Genomic DNA, 22507 nt, shown 5'->3' with positions numbered 1-22507 from the left:
GCTTTCAAGCGCCAATTGCAACTGTTTTAGACACAGGCAACTGTTAATAATGACTTGTTTGATTTCTTTACCCTAACTCAAAGTTATATTTTAATGTCAATCGGTGCACAGCTTCCTACAAAATCTTTCTTGGTTTCAAACAATTACTCGACATATAAGTCCTCATCATTGAGAGCCACACGGGAAGAATTGGAGGACGGTTCACTTGTTTCAACCCGTGAGCTCCCACCTGGCTCATGTCTCTGTCGGGATAAAGTAATCAAATTCTCATTTGTAAACTCATTTATATTCTCATTGTCTTCAACTGTCGACAGAATTCTGCGCGTAACAGCGACATCACGATAAAAAAAAATTGTCTCAGGAATAACCACATCATCCGCAGGAACTATCTCTACCGTCTCCCAAAAATCTCGATTATTGTTATCCGCCCTATCTGAATTTTCGTGTTCACTTTCGATAACATCCTTCTTAATTAAAGTCACACCAAGAACAATCGGAATTCGATGCATTTTATTCAATTCTAATAGATAATTCAATTCAACATCATTAGTAACGAATACCGATGACATCGGAATGGATGAATCCCCATAACCGTTGAATAGATATCTCAATTGCATATCGTATTGAGATTGATCGACATTCAACTTATTTTGCAAATCGTGGTACATTTCTGAGTATGATGTACTCTCTGTTATTGGAATTGCAATACAGCCATATATGTCACTCGTCCATCTCCATTCTCACCGATTATTTTCATTTAATTCGAAATCATCGAAATAACAGACGGAGATTATTATATATGCATGAGGAAATATATTTAATTAATTTCATTTATTAATTATAAGAAAAAATCATTGTCAACAGTCGACTGTTAAACAGCCAAACCATCAGCTGTTTAACAACTGACAGTCGGCTGTTTAACAGCTGACCGTTTGGCTGTTTTACGCATGAATTTTTTTCTTCTACGGTTCTAAAGAAAAAAATTATAGATTTGCTCAAAAAAAATTTTGATAGGTAAGATCTGTTAAAAAAAATTATACTAAATATTACTATGTCGAAATAAAATTTCTCTATTCAAACGTTTACTAATTTACTGAAAACGAAATTAAACATGCGTAAATATACTTACCAATTTGAAATAATTGATATGAAAAAAATCTCCGACTTCAACGTTTGAACGTTTTTTGAGATATTGAGATTCAAGCAGATAAAAGATAAGAGTTTTTCTGTCTTGAAAGCTTGTTTTGAAGTTTTACAAGTGGGGAAATATTTGATTTTCAATTATTAACTAAAATGATAGTAAAATCCTTTCAATAATAAAATATTTTATAATTATATAATACATTTAAGGACATTTGAAAGATCAATGTGATAATATTCACAATTTTCAAAGTCCTGGGTCAAATTAAAAATACCCCAAATCAACGACATATTGGGCCAGCACTTGAATGCTTTAACATCCTTGACGGTTGAATTGAGGGTCACCGGAAAATCAAGAATCATGGAATCTAAACAACCACAACCACAACCACCCTCTCCAACCCTCCTCCGCCGCCTAATAAACCTAGACACAGCAATCTCCCTCCACCTCTACACCCTCTTTAATCCTATCTTCCCCTTCTCGGTCCTCAAATTCCTCGAATTCTCCGGTGATGGCCGTCTCTTTTTCCCCATCATTCTCTCACTCCTCTACACCACTACCTCCCTCAGCACCCTCACAACTACCGCCACCCTCACCGTCACCTCTCTCCTCCTACTAAACCTTTTACTCGGATCCCTTTTGGACCTTCTCTTGATTGGCCTTCTCAAACACCTTATCCAACGCCCTCGCCCAGTTTACAACAAGAACATGTTCCTCTCTTTCGCTGTTGACCACTGGTCTTTCCCCAGTGGGCACTCCTCTAGGGTTTCTTTCATTGCCACCCTCATTAGCATCTATTCAGCTTCAGTGGAACAAATTTTGGTGACCCGATTGAAGTTTGATGCTGATAGTATGCTTGTTGAGTATTTTGTTGTGATTGTAGGCGTATGGGCTGCAATTACCTCAGCTTCGCGGGTACTTCTGGGCCGGCATTTCGTGCTTGATGTTGTGGCTGGAGCGTGTTTGGGTGTTCTTGAAGGGATCTTTGTGATCAGAGTTTTTAATTACGAGACCTTGAAGTCCTTCCTTGGATGACACTACTCAACTGTAAGCTATTCAGATTACTTTGTATTTTTCGTCATTCTTGTTTGAATAGTTTTTGTTAGTATACAAATTGATGGAGAAGATTTATGTGGATTACTCTTGCATTAAGTTTAAATGTTAATTATTACCAAAGTCCATGGATGCCCCAATGTCTTATTGACATTGTAGTATATTTGCGAGCAATTTTGTAAAAGTGGGTAATGCATTAATGTTTATAAGTTCTCTAATGGTTAGGAGTGATTTATGGATAATTGTGCAACTAAAAAAAATGCAACTATACCTATTATTTATATCTGTTCATATGTAGGCATTCTGGTCATGTTTACCAGGGCTTCTGGATGTCGAGGGTCAAAATTGCAACTGTTTCGTGAGCTATTAAAATTCTTCTTTTGAGGGTACTACCTACAAAACTTGAGTGAGGGAAGTAAGCATAACATGGGCACAATGTAGATCTGATCACTTTAGTACCCTGAGTATCGTGAGATATATAAATAGCAATTGTTGGTTTAACAAAGTCCTTCATTTATGAAGGTTTAACATATCACTTTGAAAATTTTGCAGTCTACAGGGAGTTTTCAAATAATTTTAGTAGAAAAACTATTGTTAATGTCACATAATGTTACATAGCTTGGTAGAGCACGATTTAAGATGTCATCTTGCATTGCTATTTAATTCTATTCTCTCTTGAGCAAAATACCGTTCAATAAGAAGTGAAATATAGTTTTGAATGACTAACTAAACATCGATGCAAATATTCTAAGAAACGATGTATCACACGGACACGGACATGACACACAAATATGTTTTTCAAAAAGTAATATATGACATGTCACGGACACATTAGTGAAATAATATAAATTAACTTTTTTAATAAAGAGAATTGGACATTGTATACTTGTTGCATCAAAGTGTATATTACATATATAAAGCCCAAACATGACATCAAGTTCATGAATATTTTTTCATAACAATGAAATTAAATTCTAATATTCATCTTCACTTGCCACTCCAACATTTTCATTTCTGTTATGAGCAAATATTGCCTCCCCTAGTTCTGATTTGTGCAGAGATAAATTAGTAACTTCAATCACACCAACATTTTCAAATAAACTAAATGTATGAATTGGAATGCATAAGTTTTATCTTTCCCTTTTTTTTTTTTTTGTTATCAAATGAATTCCTTATTTGAATAGGAATTAAGCCCCCGTTTGTTTCTCATTTTTGGAAGAATGAGAATGAAAAAAATAGTCATTACGGGTCTCACACAAGAGATAGAAATTCAAATTTGGTAGCTTGATATGATGGATAACGGTCATATTTTTCATTTTAATAAGAAAGTAATGGGAACCAAACAGGGGCTAACATAGTAATACAAATAGTTGCCTTACCTTAAATAGGATTTGTATCTTGTATAAATGTACTTGAATGAACAATTCATTCCCCCAATAATCAATTCTCAATTTGGTATCTAGATGCCTCTTATAAGTCCCACCTTGGGAATATTGTGAACTCATCATTGAAAAGAGACGAATATTGCTATCGGCGGAGTCTAAATCCTCTTTACATTTTGAAGCTTATTTATAGAAGAGAAGATAAAAATGAATAAGCAGTCTAGATGAAGAAAATGATTGCACTTATAATATCAAGTCCAATGTTTGAAACATAGGAATATAAGCACCATAGATAACCATTTTAGTTTTTGGGTCCATGTAGTGACCATCATGCATAGGGTCATATTCATACTTGCCAAAATCTTCGGCCAAATTTGAGGAATTAAAATTCTGCATGTTGATTCTAATGCTCTCTTCATCTAAAGTATTCTTAGTTGCATTCTTTCTCGCTCATGAAACCTTGAAATCTTTAGGCGAGTAACTTTTGTGGTCCTTCAAAATCTATTCCTCATTACGGCATCTAAAATGAAGAGAAAAATATTTAACAAACTAAAAATAGCAAAAAAATACAAAAATGTGAATGAAGGCATCATTTAACAATGATGTTAGATTTAAAAATGAGCCAAATAATGAATTGGGGTGTTGTCCTTGTTCCACTTGTCAACAAGCATATGGTGAATGACATTTTACAAATAATAACTTTTCTTGATGCATTTATTCATGTTTATCCGTACTATTTTTTGCTTTCTATATCATGGTACCCCACATGTCTAACTAAGCCCCTGTATGAGTTCATTCTATAAAAACTAATTTTTCTTCAAATTTATTTTTAATCTCACAGTCTCTAAATAAAATGATAGTACACGCAAATCCGAAATTTTTTCCTACTTTTTAACAACTCATTATCAACAAAATCTAAGCATGTTATAAATAGGGGCAATGAATGAAACAACATAACCTATAGAGTCCCACCAAAGATAATCAATTACTTTAATTTTTCACAAAATTGCTCTTAACATGTGAGCTTCTTGTACGATGACCATTCATAGCTTGGGGACCTCCATTGTTAAGATTAGATTATTTGAGTAATAATATTGTATTATGAAAGGCTCTACTAGACTGCAATGTTAATTTTTTATTTTTATTTTTATGTTTTACCAATGTAGTTGTTTTCTGCATCATACTTGCAATTTCTTTCGTTTTTATGCTGACGAAACTTAAGCTTATGAAGTGGCCTCCAAGCCATGATTATAAGTGATAAATGATCATCCCATGGAGAAAATGATGCGTTAAGGATATTTTTGTGAAACATAAAGTGCTTGATGACCCTTGCTGGAAGTCAATAGGTTGTGTTCTTTACTTTACCGTTCTTATTTATGAATTGTGCTGACTTTGTGATGTAATGGTATGCATAAACTTTGTCTTCATTTAGCCTTTGTTTGAGCCTCATTTTGTAGTGAAAATGAGTTTTTAATAGTGATCTTTTTTGGAGAATGTGTGGTTAAAAAGTAAGAAAAATTTGAGTTTATGTGCAAAATTTTTTATTGGGAGAATGTGTGGTTGAAAATGAGTTTGAGGCAGCAACCATGGTTTACTCTTTAAGGCATGCATCATTTTAGGGCTTTCTTAATATCCCGAAGCGTACATTTTTAGCGCTACTTGTCAAGACTTATGCCTCAACATATTCAGGCACACGCCTCAAGGCATAAGCTTTGTGCTGTGTAACTATTGGCTTCAGCCTTTTTGGCTGGTCTTATGTAGCTTAGAATGTTTTAAGGTTTTATGAACTATTTTAAATGCAGCTCTACCCTACGAACTGGAAAAGAGAGAGAGAGAGAATATAAAAGAGTGCAAGTGAAGCCAGCATGTCCTAGCATCCTACAACTGAAATGCGATAAACCCCTCTCCCAATTGAAATTGCAACTTATCAACGGTGAACAATCGGTGATAGGAGACTTACGACAATTAACTTTTCTCTCTTTTCTCTCTTTTATAGTTTTCTTGTTTGTTGTCTCTGTGTTTTTTTTTCTTTTCTCTTAAAGCTAAAATCAAGCAAAATTCTTGATAGATAGTTCAGTTGTTTCATTTGATTTTCGTAGATTAATACTCTCTTTATGTAATCTCTACTATGTTAATTTTATTATTTGCTAATATATTGTTCCCTTTAAAGTTGGAGTCGAAAATCATACTTTAATTTTAGTAAAATATTTAATTGTGAAGGCTTTAGACTGTTTACAAATTAATGATTTATTACAATTATAATTTTTTAATTATTTTTCGTTCTATATGTTGAGCTCACGCCGTGCCTCATGGAAGCAAAATGGTTTGATGACTGATTTAGCCTTTTAAAATACTGGTTCCATTGGTAAATTTTATGTGGCCTTGCCCTGGTTCAATCCGAAAGACCTAAAAACCCTTTGAAGTTTGGAGGAAAGAAAACATGAAATGTAGTGTTAGGTAATTACCTTCTTGGTTTGTACTGATGATCCTGTTTCTGGTCCTTGCACAACGTGCACTTTGATATTTAATCACACACTGTTTTAGATTCAAAATGTAACTTTCAGAATGCTGGTCCAATGATTAGTTCGAATTCCTTTCAGAATTAGTATCTGGTTCCTTTTTTCCGTTTGATACTGTACTATTATAGGCAATTTAATGAGATGTTATTTTTTGGTTTTGAGATTGTTTTGTACTTGTTCTTTCGTTGATATTCATGACGTGTAACTTAATTGGAATTAATTTGAACACTAAAGACTGTATTCCAGTTTTTTTTTTTCACCCTAGTGCCTCCTTTTTCATGCATAATAGAGATTGGTCATAACTTTAAAGGTGCATTTTACACACGTGAAATATAAACCTGGGTGCAGAAGTCCAAGGGAAAGTCCTAAAAGGACGATAATTTACATATCTCATTTGCGGTTCTCACAGAATAATCAGGACAGAACTTTGGTTTTGCTTTGCCTCCCTTATAGTACAATTTCTCTGACTTGTGGATTTAAATTTCTTCGATCCTCACTTTTGTGAAAGAAATAAGAACTAAGATGCCAAGGAACTCCATTTTAACTACTTTCCTCCCCCAAAGTTCTTTCGAATTTTATCGCGTAGTTCAAAATGAGACAATTGGTTTTAAATTTAACTTTGAATGGTTTGTTTGGGGAATCACCCAAAATGTATTCTTGAGTGAAGGCAGTTATCAGTTTCAAGATCTGAGTCAAATTTATGATCTATCCTTATTGAATTATAGTACAGAATCGGCGTCTTGCTGTTGATTTGTGGGCTTTCAGAATGCAATTACCCATGGTGATCCTTCATCTCATATTGAGACCATGGTTGATGAGCATTATGTTTACCATAAATTCTGTGTGTCCCCCACTCTCCTGAAGGGGTTTGTTTAACATAAATTCTAGTAGTAGAGCGTAATTATATTATGTTGGGATTTTAGTTAATGGTAATCTGAAGAAGAAACAAAGAAAAAAAAATGATGAAATGTAAAAGATTGACAGGAATTACACAGCTAGCATACTTGGAACTTAAGTGAAATATTGTAGGCTTCATCCAATGTATTAGGTTGGGTATTGCATCTCATTTGGGCCATAATACTTGCTTAACAAATGAATCTGAACTTAGGATCTAGAAACCAAGGCCCAAGCATCAACTTTCTTATGAATCAGGCAGAGAACGTCATTCATTATGCAATGGAAAAGTGAATGTTCGCTAATTAAAAGTTCTCTAAAAACTGTGGATGTGTTAATTGTTGTCCTTTTCGTGGCCACAAAATCTTTATATGATGTCTCCAACTTATACTAATGCTCGTCATCATTCATGGACTATAGCTTTGAAATATTACTTCGATGCTTTCCTGATGTGACTTTCTTATCATTTCATGTCAATTACCTTTCTAATTACTGTTTTTCACTTTATTAACCTCCAATTGGTACTGTATATAAAAATGTTGTATCTGCCTCTCATAACAACATATTGAAATGACAGGTGGGGTGTGTTGAGTTGGGGTGTCTCTTCATGCCTTGAAGTAACCTAAAAGAATCTCAAACTTTCTGTGTCCCTAAGTTGTTGGATTAAAAACTCATCTTCTGTCTAATTATAAGTGAAAAGTTGCACTCACATGCTTAAATGTTGTTGGGTTTTAACTATTCAAATTTCTATTGGTGGTCCTGTGCCCAATACAGTTAATGATAGCTTTATTTGAAAAGGCACTGGTAGGGGTCACTCATGTGGAAATTAAGATATGAATATTGTCTATATTTCATTAAGTTAATGGTAGTCTGAGGATGTCCTTATGCTGGTCCCCATATATTTCACCAATTTGTACAAAATATAGCTAGCTGTGCATGGTGTGATCCATCCCCTTTTTGCCTTGATAATTGATCTTGCTTTACTTGTGGAGCTGTTGGCATTTGGCATTTGGGAGTTGGAACCATACGAAAAATGAGAAACAATGGTTGATCAGAGTTTGACGTCCAAATCGGGGATGTATTGAAGGCAAGCCGACCAAGATGTTTGGCTTCGGATGGGTTTATTGCGTATACTTCCATTCTTATTTTATCTATTTTTGCACGATCATACATCCATCTTATCATCTTTATCCCTTAAGAGTATAATACTTAAAGTATGAAAGATCGAGATCGTCAATGTGACTGTGTGAGAGAGAGAGAGAGAGAGAGAGAGAGAGCATGCCTTTAAAACTTTCTTGTATTCAGTGATGAGAAAACGGACATATTCTTGAAGGGTGAATTGTTGAGATCTTGTAGAATTGGGAACTAAGTAATAATTATTGACAAAATCATTGCCTCCCAGAGTAATAAGAACAAGTGCTCGTTTCACAAGTCTCTTACTCTCTTCATGTCCAATTAGTTCCCTCACTCACTGCTGATATTCTTTGAAATTATCCAGCTGATTCGGAATCCGAATTATGTTTATCTGCAAATAATTAATTGTATTTATTTTATCGTTTAAGGACTCGCACATAAAATTTTTATAAATAAAAAATGATAAAATTTGAATAAAAAATATTTAAATGTTCTGACACAACGTTAAGGTGTTATTTGATAAAGCTTTTGATAAACTTTTAAAAGCCAAAAAAAAAAAAAAAAACACTCTTTTTTGGCATGGTTGGAGTTGGTCAAACATTTGGAAGGTTTGATCACGACGTAACTTTGATCAGCCTCAGAGGTGGGTAATGCTCAACTCAGTGTCCTGTTGATGACAACTCAGTATTTGTACAAAATGTAATTCTGATTTAGGCAAATTGTGGCTCAGATTGGAAACTTTGCATTAATGTTGAAAGCAAAAGAGCCACTGGACGTATTTTTATTCATTTATTTATTTTTCTTCAGTCAATGACTGCAATGCAAGTGACCGACCAGAAATACTGAAAGGGATGTGTTAGAATTGAAGAAAATGATGAAGATAAAGGGGGCCATTTTGACAAGTGTCATCCTTCGTTATCTTTATTTAATACATGTACTTGTTGAATACGTCTTTATTTTCAATATGATGAAAATTTGGTATGTATTACGGGATAGAATTCAATAATCGGAAAGTCTGGATGTTGGTATAATTGTCTCATATCTGGTGAATTTAATTCTGAAAAGACTCAAATATATATAGCATACAACAATTTAAGTTATACATCAATGGTTGTTTTTAGTTGAAAACGCCGCTCAATCCTTGGTTTAGCTAAAAATTAATTTCTTAATAGATTTTTATAAAAATTGTAAATCCTGTAAAATTTGTTATTAAAATTAATAAAAAAAAAAAAAAAAAAAAAAAATTCTCTTACTCATTTTCAATTACATTCTCACAACAAAATACTTTACACTTAAACCCAACACTTTTCTCTACTTTTTAAATACACCTCTCTTCTTTTTTTTTTTTTTTTTTGCTGAAAACTTAATTTTTTGTCCCAAAAAGTCCAAATCCTAAATCTATATCCATATCACATGGTCCATATCTATTATTTAGTTCATAGATATATCATATAATCCATCGATTTCTTCCCAAAGTGCAAATATCGAACATGAACAACAAACAACCGATTTTTCCTTTTTGTTCATAATATGTTGTTCGAAAAAAAAAAATTTTTTGACTCCACAGTTCGAACGGTCTGGGTCCGCCCCTGCCCACCAACCAAATAATAATGCTACAAAAATAAAAGATTTTTATTTATGAATTAGAATTATATCTGAGCGCTCAAACATTTTTAATGAACTACAAAACAAAATTGGTTAACGACCTTTTTTTCAGAAAGACGAGAAAATCCTATCATGATTAGTGGTTTGATTGATGCCTATTGGATTATATAAATCCGAAATTATTAATGTTTTCCAAATTTTGATTCATCCATTTATAGATCTTTGAACGGACAATTAAATAAATATTAATTTACTTTAAAAACTTTTATTTTTATATAATTTACTCATAAAAGTTGAAAAAATTCCATTTGTAGAGAAGACATTGACTCATTGAGACCATGTTTTGTAGGCATGCAAGCCTAGATGATCTTGAATTAAATTCAGAAAAAAAACATATTTATATATTCTTGGCTTCTTCAGTCAGTCATTGTCATTAGCACTTTCGAAGAAAGATTGAAAAACAAAGTAGGCCATTTATTTAGTTTTGTAATTTCCAATTATCATAGTGTGAAACATATTGTTCCATGCCCCATTACTTACCAAACATCCTCAAATTCGAATCATACAAATTGGACTCTTGCTTCTAATATTTATTTTAAACTTTTTGGTACGTTATTACTTTTAGTCCGTCTAATTATTTGTTCCAGCTGTCTTATTTGATATTATCGAAATTCTTTTATTAAAAACATTAAAGTACGTACAAGTGAAACATATTGTTCCATGCCCCATTCCCCACCAACGACCCTCAAATTCCAATAATACAAATTGGACTCTTGCTTTTGTAAACTTTATTTTAGACTTTTTGGTTCGTTATCACTTTCAGTTCGTCTAATTGTTTGTTCTAGATGTCTTATTTGAGGTTATTGAAGTTCTTTTATTAGAAATGTTAAAAGTACGTATAACCTTTCATTATTAAAATTGAGTCTTTTCTTTGTATTTTGAATTGCATTGCTCATTGTCCAGATGATAAGAAATTATAATAAAACGTTGAATGCAAAAGTTTGAAAGACAAGGCATTTGAGATTGATAGTATGGGTTTGCACATGTAATGTTGGAGGATTGAAGTTTGAAATGATAGGGGAGCATGATTGAAATTGCTTCACCAACACAAGAAATTTGATGCTGTGGGGACTCATTTTAGTGCTTCATTGAGTTGTTTTCCAACTGGAATTTGAATTTGTATTCGGTGATCACACGAAAATTTAGGTACGTAAAGTTGACGGTAGGCTGTTCATTTTTTTCCTCGATTCTTTAACTTAATTAGAAATATGTTTGGGAGTTATTTATTAACAACTTTAATTATAAAAATATAATATTTGTTGGTAGCACAAAATGGATAATAAAATGATTTGATCAATTATAATCATTTAAAAGTGTTGAGAAGATGTGAACAAAGTCGATTATGGGTTTAGAAAAGGATTGACTACTCTGCCTAGTAGATTAGGCTAACATTGTGGAATGGAATTCCCAGTCCCTGGAGACATGATCATATGAATGCTGCGTGCATTTGCCTTGTGATAAAATGGCCCCTACCTACACGAGTATCAATTGCCAAATATGATATTGCATATTACTGCATAAAAAAGAATAACATATTGGAACATACTCTGTCAATGATATTGTACTACCATACATATATGTAATAATGCTACTAAAATTGCTCCTTATGGGTGATCGAGTTGGTAGAGTAGGTGAGCACGGAAGCTTTAGGTCACGAGTTCGATTCCTTCTACCAACATTTTCTCGGTCGAGCATGTCGCATCAGGCTTGTCTAGTGCGGTTTACCTGATTGGCATAATTTGCAGGCTATTGCGTCAACTCGATAATTTATTCAGTGTGCACCCGAACGGTAGTGGTCGCAAGTTTCCCCGTCATAAAAAAAATGCTTCTAAAATTGAGTTCTAATACGTTGGTGCCGCCAATTAAATTTAAATGTTAACAGGTTGGTGGTACCAATTAAATTTAATATTAAGTTGGTGTTATCATTTTATAGTCTGATTCAATTGGGTATACATATTAAATTTGTTAGCTACTATGTAATAAAATTAATATTTTAAATTATTAATCAATTTTCAAATTTTTGCAACAGTGCTATGTAATAAATATTTATGTTGTTTAACAATTAAATTATTAGATAAAATCTCGGAATCACATTCCAGCATACTCTTGACTTAGTTATATTGAAAGATTTATTAATCAACTATATTTCTGTATTAACGATGTAATTTTTTAGACATAACAATTTAACAAATATCGATATTCTCTCTTAGAAGAGATGATTTAACAAATATATCATCGACATCAAAGCGTGAAGATTAATATCTACGTAATTTAGGATAGTTCAAGAGAATTTGTGTCTAAAACAATGTATCCAAATATTTCAATTATACAATAATTCTTCATCCACATATTGAATATAATAATAAAAACTGTACTTCATATATAAAATCGATGCAATCCAGTACTCACTTACATGCCAACTTGTTTTCATTTATTTTTTGCTGGCAGTTAGACCAGCACAAAATCAACAACTTATTTATCCTCAATTTTAAATAATAATTTTTATATTACAAATGTGACTGCCCTTCACGTCCAAATATAGTATTAGACGCTCCACCCAAGTGGATGCCAAGTCATGTTTCACAAAGCTTAAACCTTTTACTTATAAGTAAATAAGTGAATTTTAAAAACTGATAGTTTTGTCAAGATCAAATGTGAAAATAGTATACTCACATCACCCGATTGGCGAATACCATCTCATATCATAATGTACCTTAACCGATTGGCGACAATGCATCAAAACTGTCAAATGAAAACCTCAATTTATGCCCCCATCACATGCACACATTTGCGTACCAAGGGTTCATTTGATAGGATTTCGGCTTTTGCTTCTAATTCTTATAGAAGAGTTACATCAGGAATCTACTTAATTTAGTGTTTGAAATTTAATTTTTAAAAGAACTCTCTCTCTTGGAAGAGTTTTCAAAGAAACCCGCATTGGACTACTTTTCTCTAAAAATATTCTAATTGGAAAAATATTTTTATAAAATTAATTAGCCCCTGTTTGGTAGCAATTTTGCACCGCAAAAAAATCAATTTTTTTTATTGTTATTTCACTATTCCAGCTGTCATTTTTGACTTCTTCTCTCATAGGTGAGATCCACTTTTCTCAAACGGTCAAAAATTCAATTTTTTATAATAACTATCGAACAGACAATTAAGCAAGTTCAGAAACAACTTTTAACCTCAAAATGTCCTTTTAGATATTGGAAAATCATTCCAAAAGAACCATTAGTCATTCCCTTTTTATCTTTTTAAGCATGGGCCTCCATGTGGATTCCCACTGCCATCCCCTCAATCCTCTCTCCTAAGCTACATTTTTGGTATAAAAAATATAACATAAGTCTCATTGATTGTATAAAACAAACATAATACCCATCCCAAACAGTTCAAGTAGGCCTCAAAAGTATACATAAAAAGATATTATTTTCATGCTTGTGAAGTGAGATTTGATGTTGAGTATATATATGTGGCACCAATTGTTTTGATTTTGCTTTTAAGACTTGAGATTGGGGCTAAGTCAAAGCTTTTGTGGACCCAAAATTAATAGGGTTTACTTCCAAACATTGTTAGAATAAAGGGTGGAGTTTGGTCTCAAAAAGGGTTGCCAATGCCAACAATAATTACCAACTTAAATATATATATATATATATTTTTTATAAATTTGCTTGCCCTATTTGGCATTAACCTTTTTGGGTCTACTCTGAATTGATTTCAATTTTGATTTCAATTAGATTTGAATTAAATCCTAATTAAATTGAATTAAGAATTTTTGTGCCTGTTTTATTTTTGTCAATTGCATTACTTGGTTTATTTGTGTATCTGCATTATATATGTCAATGAGGAATTGCGTGAGATTAGGGAAAATATGAATATTTTTTAATTTTTTTACACATTTATATAATTTTCTAAACATAAAGTCATAATTTTCGAAAGCATCCACAACCATATCTGCTTAATCAAGGATTTATATTTTATTTTATTTTTTTATTTTTAAATATTAACACAAACATTTTCCATCATTCAACCACTAAAATATATATTTGTGGGTAAATATCAGTTGCTTGTTCTATTTGTCCTTAACTTAACCCTAATTGAAAGAGTTACCTAAAGTATGTATTATATAGATAAAATCTAAAAGGTATAGTTTCACCAACCAATTTCATTGTGGTCGCTGAAACCTCCAATCACACGTCAAAAAAGGGGATTAAATGTCACCCTAACCATTAGCAACCAAATAGACAAACTACTTGGATTGAGCAACCAAGTTTCGGTTGCAATAGTACTTGAAAGATCCAATCTTAATCGACCAAGAACTTAACCAATCAATGTATGGTCGGTGAAAGTGTCATATATCAATAAACTTTATTTGGTCGCTAAATCTTTGGATGGTGGAACCTTTTTATTTTATTTTGTAGTGGGACAACATAAAGTATGATTTAGTTATTTAGAACCAACCTAACACAACATGGCACCACACTATAAAAGTTCCAAAAGTATCCAAGCTGTATGAATGTCACTTTCTTCTTGTTGCAACAACGCTCCATCGTCTGCTCAATAACTTTAAGCAAAGAAAAGTATAATTTAGTTAAGATATTTGAAGCTAATTAATCTCGCATGGCATGGCACGAATTACAGAAGTCCCAAAAAAATTTCAAGTTGAATGAGTGACACTTTGTTATTCTTGAAGGTATTTGGGTTTTATGCATTCCAAGGTTAAATAGTTCTCCATAATTTTCCATTTATGGAAATGTAGTCAAGAAAAATATTTTTCATTGCGTTCGATTTATTAATTGCACATGTTCATGAGTTGTTAGATTAATTGAAGAACTGCCTATGATGCCCAGCACTCATAAAATATACACGATAAAAGTGACATCGGTCGGTGTAGCAAAAAAATTAGGGTATATTTGTTACGAAGTGGTGAATATTATATAACAAGGAGATGAAAAATTTTAATTTCTCGTTCTTCATAAATCTTATTTCGTGTTATGTAGATAATGTGTTAAACATGTATGATGTATACATAACTCTTGCAGATATATAAAATATAAACGAATTTATTCATTCTATCACATTTAAACTTTTATTTAAGAGTTAATTACAGCAGAGGCCCCAAGTTTTTAAAAGATTAACAAACTTTTCTCAAATCTTTAATTTGTTGCAACTGTCACCCTAAACCTTTCAAAATGTTGCGACGGAGGCCATTTTGGACCGTTTTCATCCTAATGTCTGTTAGTTGACTAAAAGAAGATATACAATATTTAGTTTTTTCTTTTTCTTTTTTTGCTCTTTCTAATTTAATTTTTAAGATATTTTAATATAGTAAATGAAAAGTTACTATTTTACCCTTTTCAAAAATATTAAAAATACGGTCAAGGTCAAATTTCTTAATCAACTAACAGGCATTTGGATGAAAACCGTCCAAAAGGGCTTCTGTCCCAATCTTTTGAAAGGCTTGGATTTGACGGTTGTAACAAATTAAAGGTTTGGGGAAAGTCTGCTAACATTTTAAAGTTTGGGGTTTCTGCTGCTTATCCCTTTATATAATTTACTTGAATAAATCATTAAATAATATGAATGTCATGAGTCATGTGTATACAATACTCATTTATGATATTTGTGCATATATAAAATATTTTAAGAAAAAATTAAATTCAACAAGCACGTAATGAAATGTGTAGAAAACAAAATTTTGAAGAACAAATTGACCCCTCTAAAAATTTGAGGATTTAATTCAATGGTTCAACCATGACGACTAGCAAATTTCTTTTCATTTTTGATATTTGTGCATATATCAAATATTTTAAGAAAAAATTAAATTCAGCAAGCACGTAATGAAATACGTAGAAATCAAAATTTTGACAAACAAATTGACCTCTCTAACAATATGAGGATTTAATTCAATGGTTCAACCATGACGACTAACAAATTTCTTTTCATATTTCTTGTTTGGTGCCTAATTTCAAGAAGACGGTGTATGCAGGTGAAACTTGAACATAAATTGAATCATTGTTTGATTTTGAATTCAATTGTGAGCCTCCTCAAAAAGATAGAGTATGTCAAAGGAAATACGATGAAAATGCATGTTGATAAAAAGTAAGGCGAATGTTAGAAAACAAGCCAATTGGCAATAACTCGGTGATAGAACTCATATCACTTGTTATGAATATTAAATTCATAAAAATATGACAAGATGAAAAGAATCACACAAGAACACAAGATTCCAATGCAAGGAATTATTCTTCAAATAGAGTACTTAAACTCCACCTCTTCTACAATGCCTTTCCGGATATACTTAGCAACTATGAACAAATTCAAGGTCTGCTTACTAGTAGAAGTATGATGGGCTCTAAACCTACTCGAAGCATCTCATTTACTACCAACTTCACCTGAATTGCCAAACCTGCTCAAATCACCACGAACTACTCGATCATCAATGTCAAAACTAGCTCTAGTACCTGAGTTAGTGGCAGGTTCTACAATAAAATTACTAGAATCACTACGAACAACACGATCACAACCAACTTTACCCATGTTATTGCTTATCGAACCATAAGCCGCATCTACATCCAAAATAATCATCTAACCTTCCAAAACATATATTCAAGACTTTCTTTATCTCTTTAGTACAACCCTGATACCCTTGCTAACTTTCAAAACTCCACTTCCACTGGTATATCTGTATCCTTTTGAATCAAGAGTACTCAAGGATATAATGTTTCTGTTTAAAGTAGGAACATTTCCTACTTCACCAAGTGTCCTAACCTTCTAGCAAACATTTTGATTCTCAACTTACAAATACTAGCTATATTGCAAAGTCAATTATTTTCCTTCATAACGAACCCCTTGTAACGGTTTCATATGTCGAAAAGCAATCCCAATTAGAGTACATGAAAAGTGGACACTGTATCAAGAATCCAATTCTCGTCAAATTTGAAGTTGCTATCGAAAATCACTAAAAGATCTTCATCATTGCAATCTTTTTCAACAAGACTAATTTCATTGAAATTAATAGGCCGTTCTTTCTGATCTGCAGCAACTAATTTATTCTTACCCGTCGCTTTGGGTAATCATTCTTCTTGTGCCTCTTCTTCTTGTAGTAATAATAGATTATATCATTGTCACTAGCATTTGACCTGCCTCTTCCATGACCACCCAAATCCCTCTCACGAACAACAAGACTCTCTTCCTTGGCCTCCAATTGTCTACCAGTTGCTTCATCTTCTCTCTAGAATAAAGAGTGTCATAAATTTCGTTAATGGTAAGAGTATCTCGATTACACGAGATGGTGTCCCTGAATGTCATAAATGAAGAGGCAACAAATATAGCAAAATCAATCCTAAGCCCTCTTCATCATACTTGATTTTCCTGGTCTCCAAATCTACTACGATGTCCTTGAATATAGATAGATGATCTTCCAAAGATCCACGTTCTGTCATGCGATGAGAATATAAATACTGCTTTAGATGCAATTTACTAGTTAGACCTTGAGTTATGCATAACTGCTCTAATTTCAACCATTATGTAGCGACATATTTTCCCTTCATCACTTCTTGAAAAAATTGATTTGAAAGACGAAAATGTATCTGTGATAGAGCCTTTCGATTCTTACGTTGCTTCTTATCCAATGTCAAAGTTACGGGCATTCTATTAAGCCTAATAAAGCATCATTCAAATTTGATTGGGCGAGCACTGTCGCATCTTAATCTATCACAAAGAAAATTTGGTGTTACAATCTAGAAGCTAAATTTCAAATGTCATACTTGCCATCCCGAAACAATCAAACCTTGTTGATCAAATCTTGCTTCTATAGAAGACCAAATTGGCTCCCCAAGAAATTCAATCCTTGTCTCTGATGTCATTTGTTAAAAAAAAAAAAAAAGGTTAATTTGCAAAACCTAGTGATAGAACTTATACCACTTGATATGGATATTAAAGCCAAGAAAGTATTTCAAGATGAAAAGAATTCCACAAAAATATAAGATTTAATGTGGAATTCTAAATTCAAGAACTTCATGGGGAGAGAGAAAAAAATTCACTATGATCAATGGTAACGAAGTACAAAAGGATCTCGCAAGACTCTCAACCTATCTCAAAATACATGAGTCTCTCTGTATCAACTAGATCCTCTCACCTTGATGTTCTCTCAATACTATAAAATGTTTTGTTATGTTATCTCAAGGCTAAATCACGTGAAGTGTATATAGGAACTCAATATAACTGTTTTGGATGAATTACAATTAAAGAAACAAAGTAGAATCGAAAAAGAATCCCCATCCAGATGACACTGCAGTTCGAGCAACAGTTGAGTTACGAGCGAGCAATGATCGCAACCCTGGGCACCACAACCATGTCGCCTAGGCATCTCGGGCCAAATTTCACCATTTCTTCTGTCATTGGCACCTAGGAGTCTCGAACCTAGCCCTTGGGCACTAGTTTGCTGTCCAATTTTATTTATTTATTTATTTTCCTTTTCAAATTATAGCATTTGAAGATTGAAGAAGACTGAACTAGCAATGCTTATTTGATAATGATTTATAGATTTACTGTAAGATAACATAATTGATTATTGATTATTTCTTATAATTGATAGTTTGACATAGATGTCTTTGTTCTTTTACCTGGGTGGGGGATAAATCTCTTAATATTATTATTTTAACATCTGTAAAATATAAACACAATTAATATTTCTTTGATTATTTTTGGGGACAATGACAGTGTGAAGTGCTCTATTTTTCAATTCATTTTCCTTACACGCATTAGGGAAAAAAAAGGAAAAACGAAAAAAAAAGAATGAACTCGACGATCATTTCATATCACCCGATATTTTCATGTTGTACTTGTAGACCTATAAAGACAAACCCTTATTTTACATTGGCTAGAAAATGCTTCAGCATATATGATTACTTGTTTCTTTTCATAGGACATGTGGGATTTACATAATTTATAAGTTATAATCGTTCATATGACTTTCGAGTCCTAAATATTTAAAGAAAATATTTATTGTACATTACTATTTACATAATTTTTAACAGATTGATGAGGTTTCTAAAAGAGCGTGGGATATATATATATTTTTTGATGAAATTTTGATCCAATCAAATATCGACACATCATCTATTGGTAAACTAATTTGTAAGTGGTAATATACATATAGCACAATCGAGTAATTAAATAAATAAAATATATGATATAAACCCTTAAAATACACGATATTAAAGAAAATCATATATTATTTAGGGATAATTGCAGCAAAAGTTTCAAACCTTTGAAACATTAAGCGACTTTCCCCGAACCTTTCGTTTGTTGCAGTCATCACCTTTAACATTTCCAAACGTTGCATGTGAGATCTTTTTGGATGGTTTCTGTCAGTTGACTTTCAAAATAAACTTTGATCACCTTTTGATCCATTTCAAAAGAGCAAAATGTTAACTTTTTATTTACCACATGAAACAATTAAAAAACTTGAAAAAACAAAAATAAAATAAAATAAAAGAAAAATGGATCATCATTTTCCCCCTCTCCACGTTAAATAAATAAAATATATGATATAAACCCTTAAAATACACGATATTAAAGAAAATCATATATTATTTAGGGATAATTGCAGCAGAAGTTTCAAACCTTTGAAACATTAAGCGACTTTCCCCGAACCTTTCGTTTGTTGCAGTCGTCACCTTTAACATTTCCAAACGTTGCATGTGAGATCTTTTTGGATGGTTTCTGTCAGTTGACTTTCAAAATAAACTTTGATCACCTTTTGATCCATTTCAAAAGAGCAAAATGTTAACTTTTTATTTACCACATGAAACAATTAAAAAACTTCAAAAAACAAAAATAAAATAAAATAAAAGAAAAATGGATCATCATTTTCCCCCTCTCCACCCCACCCCACGCTACGCTCCCCTCGCCTATCCTCCCCTCAATCAAAAACCAACAATAATTAATCCGCCACCTCTCCCATTACCTCAAAAATTGAAAACGACCCAAAACGAATAAATTGCAGAGAAAACGAATAAAAGAAAGATGCCTATAAGTGAAAATCAAATAATTTTGCAAGTCATTGTAAAATTTCTTTTCAGAACCCAACGTTTGAAACCCAGAAGACCTGAAAGAGGGCTAGAAAATTAGAACAAAACCAGTTCCATTTTCTAAGATTTCGAATCTTCATTTTAACAGAGAAAGTATACAACCCCATGTCGATACTAAGAAAAAAAGAAATCAAAATTGGGATTTGGGACCTAGGATTGGAGAAGGAGAAACGGCAAGAGGCGAATAATGGGAGAGGACGGATGCGACGGGCGGCGAGTGGCGGAGAAGAACAGAAGGTAGAAGTCCTCATGATGGACATAAGAGATTTGGAAAAGAAACCACAACAAGCCATTTTCCTGCTGTTTTGTGTCGCCACTATCAGCAAGCAAATCATTCAAATCTGCAGATTGAGGAAGTGGCGTGCGTGGGGGTGGGGGTAGGTTTTTTGTTTTGTTTTTGATTTAAGTTTTTTAATTGTTTAATGCAGTGAACAGAAAGTTACAATTTTGCCATTTTAAAATTGATTAAAATGTGGTCAAAATTATTTTGATGGTGAGCTGATGGAATTTTTTATAGAAACCATCTAAAAGGGCATCACATGCAATGTTTAAAAAGGTTAGGGGTGACTACTATAACAAATAAAAGTTTAAACAAAGTCTGTTAATGTTTTAAAGATTTTAGACATCTTTTGCAATTGTCCATATTATTTATCTAACAGTCATAGAATCCATGTCTAATTACATAAATTTTAGCTCAGCTGAATAAAAAATCAACTGCGAAAAGAATTAGAGAAGTGTTTGTGAGTGTGTGTGTATTTGAATAAATCAAAATAATATTTCAAAACATAATGAAGTAGCATGCCATGGTCCTATTGAAAACTCCAGAATAAAAACAAAACTTGCTCACATAGAGTTCCCATAAAATCTTCCGATACTATAAAATGATTTAATAAAGTATTGAAAATCTAAAATCATTATACAGATTACTCATCCTCCTGGCTGCTCAAAATCTAAAGCCCTTGAAAATCTCCTCACATATGAATCAATACCCCCATTCTCTTGTTTCTCCACTTCAACATCCCCCAATCCCATGTGCCCTCTATATCCCTTACTCCTTATCTAGATGACAGTTTAAGGGTGTTGAAATTATGGAAATTACTGGGAGTTTTTCCCAATTCTTCATCCACTTCTTTTCTTCTTCTTCTTCTTCTTCTTTTGAACATCTTTCCATCTCTCATGGAGTTAAATTGATATGATTTAAGCTAATTCATGCAGTATTAGGAGCTTCAATTTTTTGTATGAATATTTATGAAAAAAATTCTGACATGATATTTTAATAGACTTTTATGTTTAGTTCAAAAATTTATATTGACAGGGTTGTGAATGAGAATAAATTCTATCAATTTCATCATTGAAACATAATTTTTTAATCGTTATTCTTCCATGGTATCAATTTATTTACGATGAGAGAAATTTAATTTATTTAATGGCTATACTTAATTGAAAAATGAAGTTTTGAGGGTGGGAGTTGGAGGAGGGATTGGGGAAGAAGATAAATTTTTAAAGGTTTTATGATTGTGGTGGAAGAATAAATTATTTTATGTGATAAATATATTAAAAATCCACTTATGTAATTTTATTTAGAGTTATTTACGTAAATAAAAAAATTGTGGTGTAACTAACATTTTTTTTTAGTGGTAATATAATTACCCTTGATTTAATTGTCATAATTGTGTTTTTATGAAAAAAAAAATATATATATAATTTTACCAATTCATTTTATATATATATTTTTTTCAATTTGTTTTTTTTTTTTTTTTTTTAATGGGTCAACTAACGGGCTAACTCGTAGAAATCATTCATTTGAAAGTTTTGGGAACAAAGTGGCATTTAAGGTAAAGTCTATAAAAACTGAAGGTTTGCGTTTGCTGCTACAATTATCTTTTATATTCTTATTATCTTTTATATATCAGACTTGTGGCAACTCTGTTTCTCAAATTCTTCATTGTTATATAATAAGAAAAGATATCAAATAAATTTGAATTATCTTTAATATGAATTATAGAATTGAAATGCTTTAATATTGTAGTACAAATAAATACAGGATAAAGAAGAATAAATTTAATTAATTAAGATTAAAAATTTTATTTTAATAACAGAATATGAGAAGCTGACCTTTAGACGTTTCTCAAAATTTGATGATTCTTATATAATCACTTTTTAAAATTGATCAAACGCGTAAAATAACTTCTAATTGTTTGTAATTAGAAATTGTACTCAAAAATCAAATTTTAACGAAATCTAAATCCCGTTTACCAAATAAAAAAAGTAGGTAAATGCAAATTCTTAATATAATCATTATTAACTACATATTTTTCACAATATATATCCATATTTATTTATAATTGCTAAATAAATAAATACCTAATATTTATACTCCACATGCACCTATATACACAAGAATAAGAATAATGATAGTGGTTTACATAAAGATAAGATGTCAAAAAGAGAGAAGAAATTTTTTTTTCTTTTTTTTGTGAAAAAATTTCGACTCAATCATATTTCATCATACCATTACGTGTAGCACAATTGTATACACAAATAGTCACAAAATCAGAAAGCTCTTTTATAGTTTGACAACAAATGTGCGCCTTGTATCACTTCATTGTGAAATTTCATACATAT

General features: G+C 32.0%; 1 protein-coding gene across 4 annotated transcripts; it reads left to right on the top strand.

Annotated features, from left to right (window-relative positions):
- The first annotated feature begins 1410 nt into the window (after positions 1 to 1410).
- LOC111398462 (probable lipid phosphate phosphatase beta) lies at positions 1411 to 9151 on the top strand. Of its 4 annotated transcripts, none has more exons than XM_023025368.1 (2): positions 1411 to 2188; positions 7567 to 8633. In XM_023025368.1, the coding sequence occupies exon 1, from the start codon at positions 1502 to 1504 to the stop codon at positions 2174 to 2176; it is 675 nt and encodes a 224-aa protein (XP_022881136.1). In that variant the 5' UTR covers positions 1411 to 1501; the 3' UTR covers positions 2177 to 2188; positions 7567 to 8633. The 4 variants fall into 4 exon arrangements, with proteins under 4 accessions (XP_022881136.1, XP_022881135.1, XP_022881134.1 ...); XM_023025367.1 differs by lacking the exon at positions 7567 to 8633 and adding an exon at positions 5379 to 5742; XM_023025366.1 differs by lacking the exon at positions 7567 to 8633 and adding an exon at positions 2493 to 5742.
- Positions 9152 to 22507: the final 13356 nt, after the last annotated feature.

The sequence above is a fragment of the Olea europaea genome, chromosome 8 (assembly GCF_002742605.1).
Source record: "Olea europaea var. sylvestris chromosome 8, O_europaea_v1, whole genome shotgun sequence".
Classification (NCBI taxonomy): Eukaryota; Viridiplantae; Streptophyta; class Magnoliopsida; order Lamiales; family Oleaceae; genus Olea; species Olea europaea.
The sequence above is the reverse complement of the archived record's forward strand: the minus strand, read 5'-3'. Positions and strand labels throughout refer to the sequence as shown.

Coding starts and splice junctions, on each gene's coding strand:
- LOC111398462 (XM_023025365.1), top strand. CDS start 1,502: ATGGAATCTAAACAACCACAACCACAACCACCCTCTCCAACCCTCCTC.